The sequence below is a fragment of the Oncorhynchus gorbuscha genome, linkage group LG18 (genome assembly GCF_021184085.1).
Source record: "Oncorhynchus gorbuscha isolate QuinsamMale2020 ecotype Even-year linkage group LG18, OgorEven_v1.0, whole genome shotgun sequence".
NCBI classification, from domain to species: Eukaryota; Metazoa; Chordata; class Actinopteri; order Salmoniformes; family Salmonidae; genus Oncorhynchus; species Oncorhynchus gorbuscha.
The window spans coordinates 44,579,076-44,598,421 of record NC_060190.1 but is presented as its reverse complement, the minus strand read 5'-3'; the positions used below and the strand labels follow the sequence as shown (position 1 = coordinate 44,598,421).

At 43.2% G+C, this 19,346-nt stretch overlaps 1 protein-coding gene across 4 annotated transcripts in view; it reads right to left on the bottom strand.

The window, feature by feature from the left end:
• The window catches only part of LOC124003822 (inositol 1,4,5-trisphosphate receptor type 1), a 179,561-nt gene that overhangs the window by 107,427 nt on the left and 52,788 nt on the right, over positions 1 to 19,346 (bottom strand). For all 4 annotated transcript variants that reach the window (XM_046312419.1, XM_046312421.1, XM_046312422.1 and 1 more), the window contains exons 4-6: positions 10,613 to 10,728; positions 9,733 to 9,819; positions 8,982 to 9,140 (exon numbers count right to left, since the gene is read on the bottom strand). In XM_046312419.1, coding sequence (XP_046168375.1) covers positions 8,982 to 9,140; positions 9,733 to 9,819; positions 10,613 to 10,728 — 362 coding nt within the window. The remainder of the gene's footprint in view (positions 1 to 8,981; positions 9,141 to 9,732; positions 9,820 to 10,612; positions 10,729 to 19,346) is intronic.

Below are 19,346 nucleotides of genomic sequence, written 5' to 3'. Positions count from 1 at the left end.
TCCTTTTGGAGTGAGAATGGGCAGATTCACAGTGGGGTAATAGTGGGTGTCTCCATGGATACAGGATACGGCTACTTTGTCTGGTAGCAGTGTTGCGGAGGTCACCATCCGCTCCTCTACTAACGTAACCATACTTCCCGAGTCGAGAATAGCTACCACATCTTGTCCTTCAACTCGCACCGGAATCTCTGAGGCTGGGGCTATCTCTGCTAACCAACAGTGTTGATCCTGCCCCCTCAAAACGGGATGTGTGGGGGTAGGCAGTGACGACTCCGTGACCATGGGCTCATCCTTGCTAGGACATTGTGGGGCATAATGGTTGGGAGACTGACACTTATAACACCGACCCGGCTGTGTGGTGGCTGACTTCTCCCACCTCCGGGGGGGGCTTGGACGTTTCGGTGGCGGGCGCGCCGGGGTGAGTCGTGGTACGGGATTGGAAGACTCCTTCCGTTCCTCCTTGTCACTTTTTAACAGCTCCCCTGTAGACCGATATGTTTCCACCGCCTGGGCTATGTCGTCGGCTGACAACGGGTTGGCTTGCCCCACAACCCTTTTTAAGTCACTGGGTAATTCTCTCAATATCTTGTCCACTACGATAGTCTCTATCACATGTCCTACTCCTTTTCCAGGTTCTAGCCACTGTTTCGTCAGTCGTATTAAGGCGAAGATCTGGGCACGGACGGGTTGATCAGCTGTATAGGTCCATTGATGGAACTTTACAGCCCTATCTCTCAGTCAGCTGGTACCGGGACAGGATCTCTGTTTTTAGTCGCCCATAGTCCGCAGCTTCGCGGGAATCCAGGTCAAAATAGGCTTCCTGAGCCACCCCGGTCAAAAGAGGAGCTAATGCGCTAGCCCATTCTGTGGGCGGCCACTCTTCCAAGGTGGCCGTCCTTTCGAAGGTCATGAGGAAGGCCACAATATCATCCTCCTTGGAGAGACGAGGTAAGATGGCGTGAGCAGCCGCTCTTGGCCTAACTCTAGGTTCTTCTCGTCGACTCAGCTGTTGTTGCAGGAGTTCTATGGTTGTCTGCTGTGCCGTGATCAATTGTTGTAGTAGGGCGTTATCCATCGTTCTTGAATGGTTCCTCCGGGTCTTCTGGAAGAATATTTATTTACTCACTTATCCTTGTGTCACTCATCCACCTAATACCTGCATCCTCCACCAATGTCCTAGCAAGGATGAGCCCATGGTCACGGAGTCGTCACTGCCTACCCCCACACATCCCGTTTTGAGGGGGCAGGATCATTTACATTACATTTACATTTTACATCAACACTGTTGGTTAGCAGAGATAGCCCCAGCCTCAGAGATTCCGGTGCGAGTTGAAGGACAAGATGTGGTAGCTATTCTCGACTCGGGAAGTATGGTTACGTTAGTAGAGAAGCGGATGGTGACCTCCGCAACACTGCTACCAGACAAAGTAGCCGTATCCTGTATCCATGGAGACACCCACTATTACCCCACTGTGAATCTGCCCATTCTCACTCCAAAAGGAAGGTGTACAGTCAGGGCAGGGAAAGTGCCCCAGCTGAAGGTGCCATTATTGATCGGGAGAGACTGTCCCCTATATAAGGAGCTTCGGCAGATGACGTTATGCACAGGAAGAATGGGGACAGGAAAGAAGAGAATCTCCAAGCCCGAGGTAGTGGTACTACAAGGAGACGTAGCCGCGTCCTCTACTGCAGAGGAAGAAATAGCGACCCAACGTTTACGACAGATATTCCAGGAACCACCGATGAAGACACCTGTGAAGGGTTATACACAACGCAGGAAGGAAGGAGCAACCAGGCACTAAGGGATATATTTGAAGCTCCATCCGAGGAGGGAACCTGGAAGGGATTCTCCTCGGTCTCCCCTGATGGGGATGTGGAACAACCTCCACTGAGGTTGACCTGCCCCAGGAATTAAAGGGACAGTTCGGCACCTCGCAGCATAGAGCCCCAGACCTAAGGGAGGCCATGAGGAAGGTGAAGGTGATCGACGGGAGGAACGTCGACGGATCAGGTGAGCCCCCTCTTCCTTACTATGCAATCAAGCGGGGTCTCTTATACTGGGTCGTACGACGAAGGGGGGAAAACCAGGAATTACTAATGGTGCCTAGACCATACAGGGATACAGTTCTACAGTTAGCCCATTCCCACGTCCTAGGAAGACACCTGGCACGAGACAAGACTATTGCCAGAATCATGCAGAGATTCTATTGGCCCCGTGTCACCCGAGATGTGGCCAGGTATTGTAAGACGTGTGATCATTGTCAACGTACAGCCCCACGGCCACACCTACGTAACCCTTTGATTCCTCTCCCCATCATAGAGACTCCCTTTGAACGCATAGCTATGGACCTCGTAGGACCCCTCTGTGACGACCCTCCCACTCTGTCTGCCGTATTCTGTCTTTGTTCTAGTTTCCTTATTAGGATGCCGGTGGGCGGAGTTGAGAGGGTCGTCAGCTACATGGGAAACACCTGGGCCAGGTGTCTCCCAGGATAAATAGACCTCTTCCACATTCATGGAGGAGACTCTCTCCATGCAGACACCTGTTGTAGATTCTGTTGTGGTTCTTGGTGGCCTTTTGTTTGTTTGCTTTGGCACCTTTCATCACCCTGCATTATCACATTCATGCATGCAAAACACTCACTTACACTACTGATTACTGATTACACACACCATTGTATATTATACTTAGTTACTTATTTAATAAATATAGATTTTGCTACTCCTTATCTCCACGTTGTCTCCCTTTGTTACGGGCTTTGAGCCGGTTCGTGACAAGTGGGTGCTCGTCCGGGATCTTTGAACTATTGGTTTGGGAGACCGTGGAGGTACGTGTTTGGTTTGAATATGGTGTTTGAGTGTGATCGGCCCAGTATTGGTTGCCTTTGTTGTTTGGTTTGTGTGCTATGTTGGAGAGAGTATAATGGTTAGTTTCCAGGCCCTGCCTAGCCTGAACTCTTGTTCTACTTTCTGTTGGGACGTCAGTCTGAAGTGAGTAATCTGCTGTGTACCTCGGTGGGAGATTTGGGTAGGGTAGTGGAACTTGCTACCCGGAGCTATAGCCTTTTTCCCCTGATAGGTTTAGCGACGTGTTTCATTTTTTGGAATATGTTGGGCATGGTTAATGTTTGTTATTTTTGTGTGGTGTCTGTGGACTGAGCAGTTGTCTCGGGGGCACATCCGTGGCTTGGTGGAATTTGCCAGCATGCTGGGGAGTTCTATTTCCTTGCCAGCGGGCTACAGTGCGTAAATTCCCACCGCAAATCTGCACGAAGACTAGGGTTGAGTTATTGTAGGTTTTGGGGAAGCTCCATATCTCATCTCTCTTCTGTGGTGCTCAGGGTGATTGTCAATTCTCGGGTTGTGTTCTGGTGTGCTCAGCAGAAGGGAAAAGCGATATTTTTTTTTGTGTGATTATGGCGTCTTATGTAGATAAGTTCATTCGCTCTCCATCAGAGGAATTGTTAGATTTAGGTACTAAAGAACAGCTGTTGAAGGTCGCGGAACACTACAAGGTTGAGATTAGTGATAAACGTCTAAAGAATTCTATTAGGTTGATATTGAAAGCCAATCTGATGGAGAGTGGTATTCTTGAAGTTACCACCGGGCCAGCCTCTGCTGAGGATTTGTTGTCTCCCCATGGGGGCATTCGGATAGATTTGGGCTTCGCTCACCGAGATACTTTGGTTCTCGGGCAGAGTTCTATTCAACTAGGGTTGAACCTGACTCCCATGGTAAGGCTGACTTTGGGCAGGAGTGTCACTACTGTCAAGGTTCAGGTCATTGGAAAAACGAATGTCCACTTCTCAGGTCAAAGGGTGCTTACGCTAAATCTAAGCCTGCTGCGTTAGCTGCACCTGTTCCACATCAGTTCATTCTTGACTCATTTCCTCAGGCCCAGGAGAATGTGAAAGTCCATATTGATCCAGACTATTTACCTTTCATTACAGAAGGTTTTGTGTCTATGTTAGGAAGTAAAGACCTAGTGCCAGTGAAGATCCTGAGAGACACAGGTGCCTCTGAATCATTTGTGTTGGAGTCTGTGTTACCCTTTTCTGCTGAGACTGATTCAGGGAATAGTGTTCTAATTAGGGGAATAGGTTTGAACACTCTGTCAGTTCCATTGCATAAACTGATGTTGGATTGTGGGCTGGTGAAGGGTGAAGTTGTTGTGGGGGTGCGTCCTTCGTTGCCTATTGAGGGTATCGATGTTATCCTTGGGAATAACTTGGCAGGTGAGCGTGTATGGCCAGTCGTGTTTCCATCTCTAGTGGTTTCCACTAAGCCGTCATTTGTTGGGATTCCTGATGAGAGTGTACAGAGTTTCCCAGAGGTGTTCTCTGCGTGTGCAGTGACACGTTCTATGAGCCGTGGCGAACTAGTCACTGCGCCGACTAATGATAATAATACAAAGTATGTCACTGTCTTCCCTGTTATCCCGTTATCTGTAACCCGCTCAGATCTAATCAATGCTCAACGGGATGACCCCACGTTGGAAGAGTTGCGTGATCAAATTGTGCCTATAGAACAGTTGGGAGATGTCGCCCATGGCTATTTTCTCCAAGAGGATGTCCTGATGAGAAAGTGGGTGTCTCATGATAGTGTTTTTCTGGGGGAGGCAATTAGTCAAGTTGTTGTACCAGTTAAGCTTTGTGAGTTGGTGTTGGAAACTTCTCACAGCGACGTTGCTGGACATATGGGGGTGAGGAAAACCTACAATCGCATATTAAGACATTTCTTTTGGCCTAGATTAAAGAGGGATGTTTCTGATTTTATCAAAACTTGTCACACCTGTCAATTAACTGGTAAGCCTAATCAAGCTATTAAACCAGTACCATTGTTTCCTATTCCTGTACTCAGCCAACCTTTTGAGTATCTGATTATTGACTGTGTGGGTCCTCTGCCTCGTTCTAAAAGGGTAGCAGTTACCTGTTCACTGTGATGTGTCAGACCACTAGGTTTCCTGCTGCCTATCCTCTCCGATCTATCACGACTAAATCGGTGTTAAAAGCTTTGACTCAGTTTCTCTCATTGTTTGGAATCCCTAAGGTCATTCAGAGTGATCAAGGATCTAATTTTACCTCTAATCTGTTTGGTCAGGTTCTTCAACAGCTCCATATTAAACACAATGTGTCTAGCGCCTATCACGCGCAAAGTCAAGGAGCACTGGAACGTTTCCATCAAACACTTAAGTCTTTGTTGAGAGCTTATTGTACTGAGATGGATAAGGATTGGGAGGAGGGGTTGCCTTGGTTACTGTTAGCCGCTAGGGAAGTTTCACAGGAGAGCACAGGTTTCAGTCCAAATGACCTTGTGTTTGGACATAGGGTGCGTGGACTTTTATCTGTTCTCCAGGATGACTGGAAGTCTCCCGAGCCTCCTCAGTCCCTGTGTTCGTATGTGTGTGATTTCCGGCGACGGCTGTATGCCGCTGGTGAAATGGCTAAAGAGAAGTTATCATCTTCACAGGAGAGGATGAAGGGCATATTTGATCGCCGAACTGAGCCTCGTCACTTTAGTCCAGGTGACCAGGTTCTTGCTCTGCTGCCAATTGTTGGTTCTCCTTTTCAAGCCAAATTTCAAGGTCCATATACAGTGGTGCCCCAGTACACTGAGCAAAATTATCTAGTTGCCACTCCAGAACGGAGGAAAGCACACCAGCTGTGCCATGTAAATCTGTTAAAACCCTATTATGCACGTTCCTCAGACTGAACAGTGGGATTCTACAGAGGACGGTAAACCTGTTCTTTTGGCTGATACCGTTGTTTCCTTGGGTTCTTGTCGTGCTAGACCTGTGCATGAGGAGGAAGATGTTCCTGGTCCTGACGATTGTATATTGCAGGGTAGATTGAAAAATTCAGAAACACTGGATATTTTAGACAGTCTTCTCACTCACCTACCTGTTGATGAGCGGAAAGAGATGGTTGGTCTGATTCAGAGATTTCCAGGTTTATTTTCTGATACACCTACACGTACAAACTTAATAGAACATGATATTGACATTGGAGGTGCTGACCCCATTCGTCAGCGGTTCTATAGAGTTTCTTCAGAGAAACTACGTTGTCTGGATGCTGAGGTCAAGTACATGCTGGAGAGTAAGATAGCAGAGCCTTCTTTCTCCAGTTGGGCTTCTCCCTGTATCTTGGTCAGTAAACCGGATGGAACAAACCGTTTTTGTACGGACTACCGTAAGGTAAACAGTGTCACAAAGCCAGATTCATTTCCTCTTCCTCGGATGGAGGACTGTGTTGATCAAGTCGGTGCAGCTAAGTTTGTGAGCAAATTTGACCTGTTAAAAGGCTATTGGCAGGTGCCACTGACGAGTAGGGCACGTGAAATCTCTGCCTTTATTACACCCTTTGGTCTGTACTCGTATTCAGTTATGAGTTTTGGTCTGCGCAATGCACCTGCCACTTTTCAGCGACTTATGAACAGGGTTGTCGCCGGTCTGACCGGGTGCGCTGTTTATTTGGACGATGTAGTGATCTATGCAGATACTTGGGAAGAACATCTGTCCCGTATTCAAGCCTTGTTCGAACGTTTTCATTGATTATGTTAATGTTTTTGTTGACAAAATACCCTCAATAGAGAACCGTGTTCAATCAGAAAAACCTACTCCTGACTCGTTTATTCCACCTTCCCGCTTTAGAGTGACGCCTAATTACTTGGTACGCTCACACTATAGAAAGCTGATGGGATCCTCTTTCTTATAGAGGCCATCAAAACTGTTTCATCTCACGCAATTGCATAGAAATGTAGCGCAACATGAGCTGTGTGAAGTGTTTGATTAGATTTTCAAAAACATTTGCATTGAAGTTAGAGTGAATAGAGGGACAATAGAGTGCTGAGTACCAGGCAGTTAGCAAGTTTGGTAGGCTACTTATGACCATCAGCAACATCAGAGCTCGGAGAAGTCTAGTTACCAGTTACCGTGACTAAACGATTACGTGGAATTTGACTGTGGTCATGTCTCGTGACAGCCGGTGTGGCAGTAATACGGTCACCATAACAGCCCTATCTGTGACCATATTAAATTTCCTTACACATTTGGTTCACTCAGTCTGAGTACTTGTTTAAGTTGACTTACACAGTATGATTCAAGCGATTCCTACATACAGTATGTGATCATGTTGTTATGGTCTAATGGTCTAATGTTGTTATGTTCTAATGTTGTTATGGTCTAATGGTCTAATGTTGTTATGGTCTAATGTTGTTATGATCTAATGGTCTAATGGTCTAATGTTGTTATGGTCTAATGTTGTTATGGTCTAATGTTGTTATGTTCTAATGTTGTTATGGTCTAATGGTCTAATGTTGTTATGATCTAATGGTCTAATGTTGTTATGGTCTAATGGTCTAATGTTGTTATGGTCTAATGGTCTAATGTTGTTATGGTCTAATGGTCTAATGTTGTTATGGTCTAATGGTCTAATGTTGTTATGGTCTAATGTTGTTATGATCTAATGGTCTAATGTTGTTATGGTCTAATGGTCTAATGGTGTTATGGTCTAATGGTGTTATGGTCTAATGTTGTTATGGTCTAATGTTGTTATGGTCTAATGTTGTTATGGTCTAATGTTGTTATGGTCTAATGTTGTTATGATCTAATGTTGTTATGATCTAATGTTGTTATGGTCTAATGGTCTAATGTTGTTATGATCTAATGTTGTTATGGTCTAATGTTGTTATGGTCTAATGGTCTAATGTTGTTATGGTCTAATGTTGTTATGGTCTAATGTTGTTATGGTCTAATGCTGTTATGATCTAATGGTCTAATGTTGTTATGATCTAATGTTGTTACGATCTAATGTTGTTATGATCTAATTGTCTAATGTTGTTATGGTCTAATGGTCTAATGTTGTTATGGTCTAATGTTGTTATGGTCTAATGGTCTAATGTTGTTATGGTCTAATGTTGTTATGGTCTAATGTTGTTATGGTCTAATGTTGTTATGGTCTAATGTTGTTATGGTCTAATGTTGTTATGGTCTAATGTTGTTATGGTCTAATGTTGTTATGGTCTAATGTTGTTATGATCTAATGTTGTTATGGTCTAATGGTCTAATGTTGTTATGATCTAATGTTGTTATGGTCTAATGTTGTTATGGTCTAATGGTCTAATGTTGTTATGGTCTAATGGTCTAATGTTGTTATGGTCTAATGTTGTTATGGTCTAATGCTGTTATGATCTAATGGTCTAATGCTGTTATGATCTAATGTTGTTACGATCTAATGTTGTTATGATCTAATTGTCTAATGTTGTTATGGTCTAATGGTCTAATGTTGTTATGGTCTAATGTTGTTATGATCTAATGGTCTAATGTTGTTATGATCTAATGTTGTTATGATCTAATGGTCTAATGCTGTTATGGTCTAATGGTCTAATGTTGTTATGGTCTAATGTTGTTATGGTCTAATGGTCTAATGTTGTTATCGTAGAATGTATGCACACATGACTGTAAGTCGCTTTGGATAAAAGCGTCTGCTAAATGGCATATATTATTATTATATTATTATTATTATTATCATTTCCATAGGTGTAACTCACTGTCTCCTATAGAGCGCAGCTTGTAGAAGGGATCGATTTATATAAATAAACATTTATAAACTGGGTGGATCGAGCCCTGAATGCTGATTGGCTGACAGCCTTGGACCGCCTTGGACCGTATACCATGGGTATGACACCTCAGGGTTTGTGGTATATGGCCAATATACAGCTAAGTGCTGTATCCAGGCACTCTGTGTTGCGTTGTGCCCTAGAACAGCCCTGAGCCATGGTATATTGACCATATACCACACCCCCTCTGGCCTTATTGCTTAAATAGATAGAACTCACAGTAACACCTATGGAGCAGAACCATATACTGTAGATAGAACTCACACGGTCTCCTATGGAGCGCAGCTTGTAGAACCATGATATAGATACAGTAGAACTCACACTGTCTCCTATGAAGTGGAGCTTTAGAACCATATATAACTCACACTGTCTCCTATGGAGCGCAACTTGTAGAAGGGTTGAATGTAGAACCAGGAGCCTTCGTTCCCGGCCGTGTCCAGCATCACTCTCATGGCGTTCTTCTCCAGCAGCGCTGGCAGACGCTTGTTCACAGTCAAGTACTTGTTACTCTTCAAATGGAGGAGCTGGGGGAATACAGCAAACATATAAGTTATTGTAACTTATCATATAATATTGTGTCTGTCATTTTTGTGATACAAACATACTGAACAGTTTTACTTGTGCACTTCATCGTCTTCATATGATTTATTCTTGTGTTGTGTGGGCTTTCGCTGCCCTTATGAGCATGCAAAACATTTGAGTCTCTCAGAGCAGTCTATGACTGAAAGGTTATGACTGAGAAAAGAATATGCTCAATTCTGAAGCTAGAAAAACACTATCTAGATCCTCCCACGTTACTGTTCTATTTATAAACACACATAAACCACATGGATGCCTCCAGGGCTCCCAGTCTCTCCTCACCAAGTTTGGAACCAGCTAAATATATTGGATGGAAAGCCTCAAAATGCTTTCCTCACTTTAAAACCCCGTAGAAATATGTGGGCTACGATGACATTATTGGCCACAAATTTGGAATATGAGATGTGAGCTGTAACTGAATGTGTTGAGACAGTTACTCATTATGACATGAATCTGCTTCATTGATGACGTGACATTCGGCCGTTAGTTCAAGCCAGACATCGGTCTTGCAGACAATGAATATGCACACACACACACCTGAATGACGTTCCCATACTGAATCACCGTTCCGAGCAACTTTTTATTTTCCGAATCGTTTTGCTTCTTTTCCAAATCCGCTGCATGCTACATAAGTGAGGGAAAGAGTGAAGAGTTAGACATTATTATTGCTACTACCAACATTGCTGTGCTTTTGCACAAATAACTATACATATGGACTTGAGTAGGAGGGAATACTTTCTATGACAGAAATCTCAAATAAAAAGAATGTAGCAACGGCATGTGCTGTTGCCTGCAAGCATCAAGTGGAATGCTAGAACCAAAAACTCTGTCCTCACATCACCATGGTAACACAGGCAAGATTTGAATCTATCATTTTATGACTGTAGTTAGATTCCAGAAGGCTTTAAATGGTTTTGTTTTAGGAGAGAGAGAGAGAGAAAGGTGGGACGGGAGTAGTGAAACTAAAGTATGCTTCAGAAATGTCTATAAAAGGACCTGAACATTACCTCATCAAATATATAATCCTCCATAAGAACACCCTCAAACGAGTGTGGGGACAGAAAATCTATCCTCTCTAAGAGAGCTCCTCAAACAGTGGTGGTGAGGCCAAGACTGCTACTGTACCTGTCAAGCTAGACAAGTCTGTTGTTAAAGGGAAATGCAGGATGTAGTATTTCACACGTGTAAGTGCTTTACTAATGTAATGTAGCTGTATTGGATTTTAAAAGTATTGCTAGTTTAGAGTTGAGTTTATATTAGTTATCCAAAGAGGGCTCATCTATTGTTACTCTTCTTCATTTAGTTGGATATGAGACGACGAGTCATTATGCCACTGATTAATGTATATAATAATAATAATTTAATACAGTAATATGTTAAGACAGTTGTATAGGGGTCAGGTGGAGGAGTCACTCACATGGAGTTTGTTGAGGAGGACCGTGTCCGTGGTGCTGTTTCCTCCAGGTTTCGCTGCCTTCCAGAACTGTTTCTGAGCAGAGTACCGATTCATTGGACACAACCTGAACAGACAGTCTGAACAGAGAGACACATCAAAGTGTATTGGTCACGTACACAGTTTAGCAGATGTTATAGCAGGCCCAGCAAAATGCGTTTTGTTACTAATTGCAGCAAAAATGTAAGTACACAAATAATGATGTCAGTATGAATCCAGTTAATAACCCAAATAACACCATCAGTAATGGATGGGGCCACAGTGTCCTCCTGATCCCTCCTGTCTCAGCCTCCAGTATTTATGCTGCAGTAGTTTATGTGTCGGGGGCTAGGGTCAGTTTGTTATATCTGGAGTACTTCTCCTGTCCTATTCGGTGTCCTGTGTGAATCTAAGTGTGCGTTCTCTAATTCTCTCCTTCTCTCTTTCTTTCTCTCTCTCTCTCAGAGGACCTGAGCCAGGACTACCTGACATGATGACTCCTTGCTGTCCCCAGTCCACCTGGCCGTGCTGCTGCTCCAGTTTCAACTGACCTGAGCCCTAGGACCATGCCCCAGGACTACCTGACACGATGACTCCTTGCTGTCCCCAGTCCACCTGGCCGTGCTGCTGCTCCAGTTTCAACTGTTCTGCCTTGTTATTATTCGACCATGCTAGTCATTTATGAACATTTTGAACATCTTGGCCATGTTCTGCTATAATCTCCACCCGGCACAGCCAGAAGAGGACTGGCCACCCCACATAGCCTGGTTCCTCTCTAGGTTTCTTCCTAGGTTTTGGCCTTTCTAGGGAGTTTTTCCTAGCCATCGTGCTTCTACACCTGCATTGCTTGCTGTTTGGGGTTTTAGGCTGGGTTTCTGTACAGCACTTTGAAATATCAGCTGATGAACGAGGGGCTATATAATTCAATTTGATTTAACTAACTGTAATCTATGCGTATATCCACCAAAACTTCAGAGTGTACAAAACATTAGGAACTTTTCATGACAGATTGACCAGGCGAATCCAGGTAAAAGCTATGATCCCTTTTTCATGTGCCAGTGTAGACGAAGGAGGAGACCGGTTAAATAAGGACTTTTAAGCCTTGAGACATGGATTGTGTGTGTGTGTGTGTGTGTGTGTGTGTGTGTGTGTGTGTGTGTGTGTGTGTGTGTGTGTGTGTGTGCGTGTGTGCCATTCAGAGGGAGAATGGGCCAGACAAAATATTTAAGTGCCTTTTAATGGGGTATGGTAGTATGTGCCAGGCGCCTGTCAAGAATTGCATTGTTTCTGTTTTTTTAATGCTCAATAGATTCCCGTGTGTATCAAGAATGGTCCACCACCCAAAGGACATCCAGCCAACTTTACACAACTGTGGGAATCATTGGAGTCAACATGGGCCAGCATCCCTGTTGGAACGCTTTCAACACCTTGTAGAGTCAATGCCCTGTCGAATTGAGGCTGTTCTGTGTGCAAAAGGGGGTGTAATTCAATATTAACGGTGTTCTTCATTTTTTGTACACTCAGAAGGATATGTACAGCAGTAGATATACAAGTGAGCTACAATATGTGAAGAATACAGTAGGAATACAGTGTGAAAATCTGCATAAAATAAATGTTTCATGTCTTTATATACATGGGAGAGGAGCGTTGGCTGTGTGTGTGTGTGTGTGTGTGTGTGTGTGTGTGTGTGTGTGTGTGTGTGTAGACAATGAATAACAGTTTCAGAGGTGAAGGATGGTTAGGATTGAGGTGTCAATGAAGCTATATTGAAGTTGCTGAAACAAGAACTAAGGATGAACTTCAATTGATCAATGTAAATAAATACACAATGCTAAGTGAGGTGCCTAATGATGCACACACCGACAAAGCCACACGTGCACAAAACACTTGCATCATCATTTTCCCAGAGCTACATGCTGAAACACACACACAGTTCAAAATTAGGTTCATATCCTGATAAGTCTTTTGAGCGCAGATCAAAGAGGGAGAGGATGTGACGTGTGTATTTCCTCCATTAGTGGAGGAAATATGGATAGGGTAATCAAATCAACAGGTGTAGACCTTACCGTGAAATGCTTACTTACAAGCCCCTTAACCAACAATGCAGTAAAAAATATATATACAGTGCCTTGCGAAAGTATTCGGCCCCCTTGAAATTTGCGACCTTTTGCCACATTTCAGGCTTCAAACATAAAGATATAAAACTGTATTTTTTTGTGAAGAATCAACAACAAGTGGGACACAATCATGAAGTGGACCGACATTTATTGGATATTTCAAACTTTAACAAATCAAAAACTGAAAAATTGGGCGTGCAAAATTATTCAGCCCCCTTAAGTTAATACTTTGTAGCGCCACCTTTTGCTGCGATTACAGCTATAAGTTGCTTGGGGTATGTCTCTATCAGTTTTGCACAGCGAGAGACTGACATTTTTTCCCATTCCTCCTTGCAAAACAGCTCGAGCTCAGTGAGGTTGGATGGAGAGCATTTGAACAGCAGTTTTCAGTTCTTTCCACAGATTCTCGATTGGATTCAGGTCTGGACTTTGACTTGGCCATTCTAACACCTGGATATGTTTATTTTTGAACCATTCCATTGTAGATTTTGCTTTATGTTTTGGATCATTGTCTTGTTGGAAGACAAATCTCCGTCCCAGTCTCAGGTCTTTTGCAGACTCCATCAGGTTTTCTTCCAGAATGGTCCTGTATTTGGCTCCATCCATCTTCCCATCAATTGTAACCATCTTCCCTGTCCCTGCTGAAGAAAAGCAGGCCCAAACCATGATGCTGCCACCACCATGTTTGACAGTGGGGATGGTGTGTTCAGGGTGATGAGCTGTGTTGCTTTTACGCCAAACATTAAGTTTTGCATTGTTGCCAAAAAGTTCCATTTTGGTTTCATCTGACCAGAGCACCTTCTTCCACATGTTTGGTGTGTCTCCCAGGTGGCTTGTGGCAAACTTTAAACGACACTTTTTATGGATATCTTTAAGAAATGGCTTTCTTCTTGCCACTCTTCCATAAAGGCCAGATTTGTGCAATATACGACTGATTGTTGTCCTATGGACAGAGTGTTCCACCTCAGCTGTAGATCTCTGCAGTTCATCCAGAGTGATCATGGGCCTCTTGGCTGCATCTCTGATCAGTCTTCTCCTTGTATGAGCTGAAAGTTTAGAGGGATGGCCAGGTCTTGGTAGATTTGCAGTGGTCTGATACTCCTTCCATTTCAATATTATCGCTTGCACAGTGCTCCTTGGGATGTTTAAAGCTTGGGAAATATTTTTGTATCCAAATCCGGCTTTAAACTTCACAACAGTATCTCGGACCTGCCTGGTGTGTTCCTTGTTCTTCATGATGCCCTCTGCGCTTTTAACGGACCTCTGAGACTATCACAGTGCAGGTGCATTTATACGGAGACTTGATTACACACAGGTGGATTGTATTTATCATCATTAGTCATTTAGGTCAACATTGGATCATTCAGAGATCCTCACTGAACTTCTGGAGAGAGTTTGCTGCACTGAAAGTAAAGGGGCTGAATAATTTTGCACGCCCAATTTTTCCGTTTTTGATTTGTTAAAAACGTTTGAAATATCCAATAAATGTCGTTCCACTTCATGATTGTGTCCCACTTGTTGTTGATTCTTCACAAAAAAAATACAATTTTATATCTTTATGTTTGAAGCCTGAAATGTGGCAAAAGGTCGCAAAGTTCAAGGGGGGCGAATACTTTCTCAAGGCACTGTATATAATACATGTAAAAAAGAATGCAAAAAAGAGTTAAGAAAATATTTACAAAAAAGTAAAGGCATCCCGAGTGGCGCAGCAGTCTAAGTGGGTTAGGTGAGGGTTTGACTCTTCGCGCTCTCGCGACTCCTTGTTGTGGGCAGGGCGCCTGGAGGCTGACTTTGGTCGTCAGTTGAACAGTGTTTTCACCGACACATTGTTGCAGCTGGCTTCCAGGTTAAGTGGGCAGGTGTTAAGGAGAGCGGTTTGGCGATCATGTTTCGGAGGACTCGACCTTCGCCTCTCCTGAGCCCATTGGGGAATTTCAGCGATGAGACAAGATCGTAATTTGATTGCAATTGAATATCACAAAATTGGGGAGAAAAGGGAGAACAAAATACAAAAACAAAATAATAAACAGTAAAATAACAGCAAAAAAGTAACAGTAAAATAACAATAACGAGGTTATATACAGGGAATACCTATACCAAGTCAATGTGCTGGAGTACAGGTTAGTCGAGGTAATTGAGGTAAAAAAAAGAGGGGGGGGGGTCAATGCAAATAGTCTGGGTAGCCATTTGATTAACTGTTCAGGAGTCTTATGGCTTGCGGGGTAAAAGCTGTTAAGGAGCCTTTTGGACCTAGACTTGGGTGCTCTAGTAGCGCTTGACGTGCAGTAGCAGAGAGAACAGTCTATGACTAGAGTGGCTGGAGTCTGACCATTTTTAGGCCCTTCCTCTGACACTGCCTGGTATAGAGGTCCTGGATGGCAGGAAGCTTAGCCCCAGTGATATACTTTTCCGTGCGCATTACCCTTTGTAGCGCCTTGCAGTCGGATGCCGAGCAGTTGCCATACCAGGAGGTGATGCAACCAGTCAGGATGCCTCGATGGTGCAGCTGTAGAACTTCTTGAGGACCTGAGGACCAATGCCAAATCTTCTGTCTCCTGAGGGGGAATTGGTGTTGTCGTGCCCTTTTCATGACTCTCTTAGTGTGTTTGGACCATGACAGATTGTTAATGTGAACGACACAAAGGAACTTGAAGCTCTCATCCTACTCCACTGCAGCCCCATCGATGTGAATGGGGACGTGCTTGGCCCTCCTTTCCTGTTGTCCACGATCAGCTCCTTTGTTTTGATCACGTTGAGGGACAGGTTGTTGTCCTGGCACCATAGATCTCTGACCTCCTCTCTATAGACTGTCTCATAGTTGTCAGTGATTAGCATGTAAACACAATGTGTGTGTGTGTGTGTGTGTGTGTGTGTGTGTGTGTGTGTGTGTGTGTGTGTGTGTGTGTGTGTGTGTGTGTGTGTGTGTGTGTGTGTGTGTGTGTGTGTGTGTGTGTGTGTGTGTGTGTGTGTGTGTGTGTGTGTGTGTGTGTGTGTATACTGGGCCTTCGGAAAGTATTCAGACCCATTGACTTCTTCAACATTTTGTTACGTTACAGCCTTATAATGGATTAAAAATAATAATAATATGGAAATCCAGCCACCCTGTTAAGGTTTTCCGTCGAAGGAGAGGAGGACCAAAATGCAGCGTGGTTATCTCGATACATCCTTAATAAAGATAATAACGAACAATACAAAAATACTAAACGTAACGTGACGTGAAAAAAACAAAACAGCCCTATCTGGTGCAAACAAACACAGAGACAGGAACAATCACCCACTAAACACTCAAAGAATATGGCTGCCAATCAGAGACAACGATAAACACCTGCCTCTGAGAACCACTCTAGGCAACCATAGACTTACCTAGACAACTCTACTATACCACAATCCCATAACCTACAGAAACCAAGACAAAACACACCACATAAATAACCCATGTCACACCCTGGCCTGACCAAAATAATAAAGAAAACACAAAATACTAAGACCAGGGTGTGACACACCCAAACTGTTCTCTATGCCCACCATACCGCAAGCAGTACCGATGCACCAAGTCTTGAACCAACAGGACCCTCAACAGCTTCTACCCCCAAGCCATAAGACTGCTAAATAGTTAGTTAAATAGTTAACCAATAGCTACCCAGACCACCCAACTCTGTTGACTCAACACATGCGTTGCGATTACGGTTTATGGTCTATATTCTTGCCTAGTCACTTTATCCCCACCAAATGTACATAGTGTTGAAGTCGGAAGTTTACATACACCTTAGCCAAATACATTTCAACTCAGTTTTTCACAATTCCTGACATTTAATCGTAGTAAAAATTCCCTGTCTTAGGTCAGTTAGGATTCCCATTTAATTTTAAGAATGTGAAATGTCAGAAAAATAGTAGAGAGAATGATTTATTTCAGCTTTTATTTCTTTCATCACATTCCCAGTGGGTCAGAAGTTTACGTACACTCAATTAGTATTTGGTAGCATTGCCTTTAAATTCTTTAACTTGGGGCAAACATTTTGGGTAGCCTTCCACAAGCTTCCCACAATAAGTGGGGTGACTTTTGGCCCATTCCTCTTGACAGAGCTTGTGTAAATGAGTCACGTTTGTAGGCCTCCTTGGTCACACACTTTTTCAGTTCTGCCCACAAATGTTCTATTTGATTGAGGTCTGGGCTTTGTGATGGCCACTCCAACACCTTGACATTGTTGACCTTAAGCCATTTTGGAAGTATGCTTGGGGTCATTGTCCATTTGGAAGACCCATTTGCGACCAACCGTTAACTTCCTAACTGATGTCTTGAGATATTGCTTCAAAATATCCACAATTTTCCTCCCTCACGATGCCATCTATTTTGTGAAGTGCACCAGTCCCTCCTGCAGCAAAGCACCCCCAATTAGTATTTGGTAGCATTGCCTTTAAATTGAACTAATCACTGATCATAATCTTGATGTGATTGGCCTGACTGAAACATGGCTTAAGCCTGATGAATTTACTGTGTTAAATGAGGCCTCACCTCCTGGCTACACTAGTAACCATATCCCCCGTGCATCCCGCAAAGGCGGAGGTGTTGCGAACATTTACGATAGCAAATTTCAATTTACAAAAAGAAAGACGTTTTTGTCTTTTGAGCTTCTAGTCATGAAATCTATGCAGCCTACTCAATCACTTTTTATAGCTACTGTTTACAGGCCTCCTGGGCCATATACAGCATTCCTCATAGAGTTCCCTGAATTCCTATCGGACCTTGTAGTCATAGCAGATAATATTCTAATCTTTGGTGACTTTAATATTGACATGGAAAAGTCCACAGACCCACTCCAAAAGGCTTTCGGAGCCATCATCGACTCAGTGGGTTTTGTCCAACAGGTCTCTGGACCTACTCACTGTCACAGTCATACTCTGGACCTAGTTTTGTCCCATGGAATACATGTTGTGGATCTTAGTTTTTCTCAATTGCTAAAACACAATTTGTAAAACCTTGCTCCATTTCCTGAAAACATTAAACACAAAACCTCATCTTCAAGCACTATTTACATAACCTCTGACTCCTCATGCAAAATGAACCACTTGCCTCAAAACAGTTTTACCTGTGTTCAAAATCAAACACTGCTCTCAAATCATAAACAAAGTGATCAAAATGATATACACTCTCAAGCAGTCAGTAAACAATACACCGAAAAATAGAAAACACATTGTTCAAAACATACAATTCTCTGGGAGAAGTACATTTTTTATCTAAAAAAAATATATTTTTCCGTCATTGTCCTTTGATGAACGAAAACATGTTCTATCATAGTAGCTCAAAATTGATCAGAAATTACTACTCTGCTATGCTCCTTGCAATTTTGTTTTTTGTTCTTCCTCCTCCTTGTACCTCTATTTTTACAGTACCCTGCATCTCACAAACTTGTCCTTTGTCTCTGTGATACTGTAATTCTTGTTCTTTGTTGACATGAACCTACAACCAGTCAAAATCTATTGAGCAGTCAGTACTGTTAATAAATGGAAAGCACAATGTTCAGGGCCATACAATTCATCCAGTGTACAGTATACAGCCTACAATGCATTGTACTACATTATCAATTCTCAGACTTTCTCCTTCCCACCTTCAACCTTCTATTTGTATTTGATTGTTGCCACTTGTGTTTACCAGTATGGATGACATGTGCATTAGAGTGCAGTTGTGAGAATGAGAATGTGTTTAGAGTTATGGTGTTTTATCAAGTGAAATGGTTTAAGGTATTGACAACAGACTGCATAATTAGCCAAATGAGTCCAGGCAACTGAGAACTTTGTTCAGCCAATGGGTTTTAAGGTTTTAGTAATTGAGAAAAACTGTAATCTTTTTCCTCATTATCCTGGACTATCGGACCACAATTTTATTACTTTTGCAATTGCAACAAATAATCTGCTCAGACCCCAACCAAGGAGCATCAAAAGTCGTGCTATAAATTCACAGACAACACAAAGATTCCTTGATTTACATTTACATTTAAGTCATTTAGCAGACGCTCTTATCCAGAGCGACTTACAAATTGGTGCATTCACCTTATGACATCCAGTGGAACAGCCACTTTACAATAGTGCATCTAAATCTTTTAAGGGGGGGGGGGGGTGAGAAGGATTACTTTATCCTATCCTAGGTATTCCTTAAAGAGGTGGGGTTTCAGGTGTCTCCGGAAGGTGGTGATTGACTCCGCTGTCCTGGCGTCGTGAGGGAGTTTGTTCCACCTTGATGCCCTTCCAGACTCGCTCTGCCTACCCAAGGACGTCAGAGGACAAAAATCAGTTAACCACCTAACTGAGGAACTCAATTTAACCTTGCGCAATACCCTAGATGCAGTTGCACCCCCTAAAAACATTTCTCATAAGAAACTAGCTCCCTGGTATACAGAAAATACCTGAGCTGTGAAGCAAGCTTCCAGAAAATTGTAACGGAAATGGCGCCACACGAAACTGGAAGTCTTCCGACTAGCTTGGAAAGACAGTACCGTCCAGTATCGAAGAGCCCTTACTGCTGCTCGATCATCCTATTTTTCCAACTTAATTGAGGAAAATAACAACAATCAGAAATTCCTTTTTGATACTGTCGCAAAGCTAAC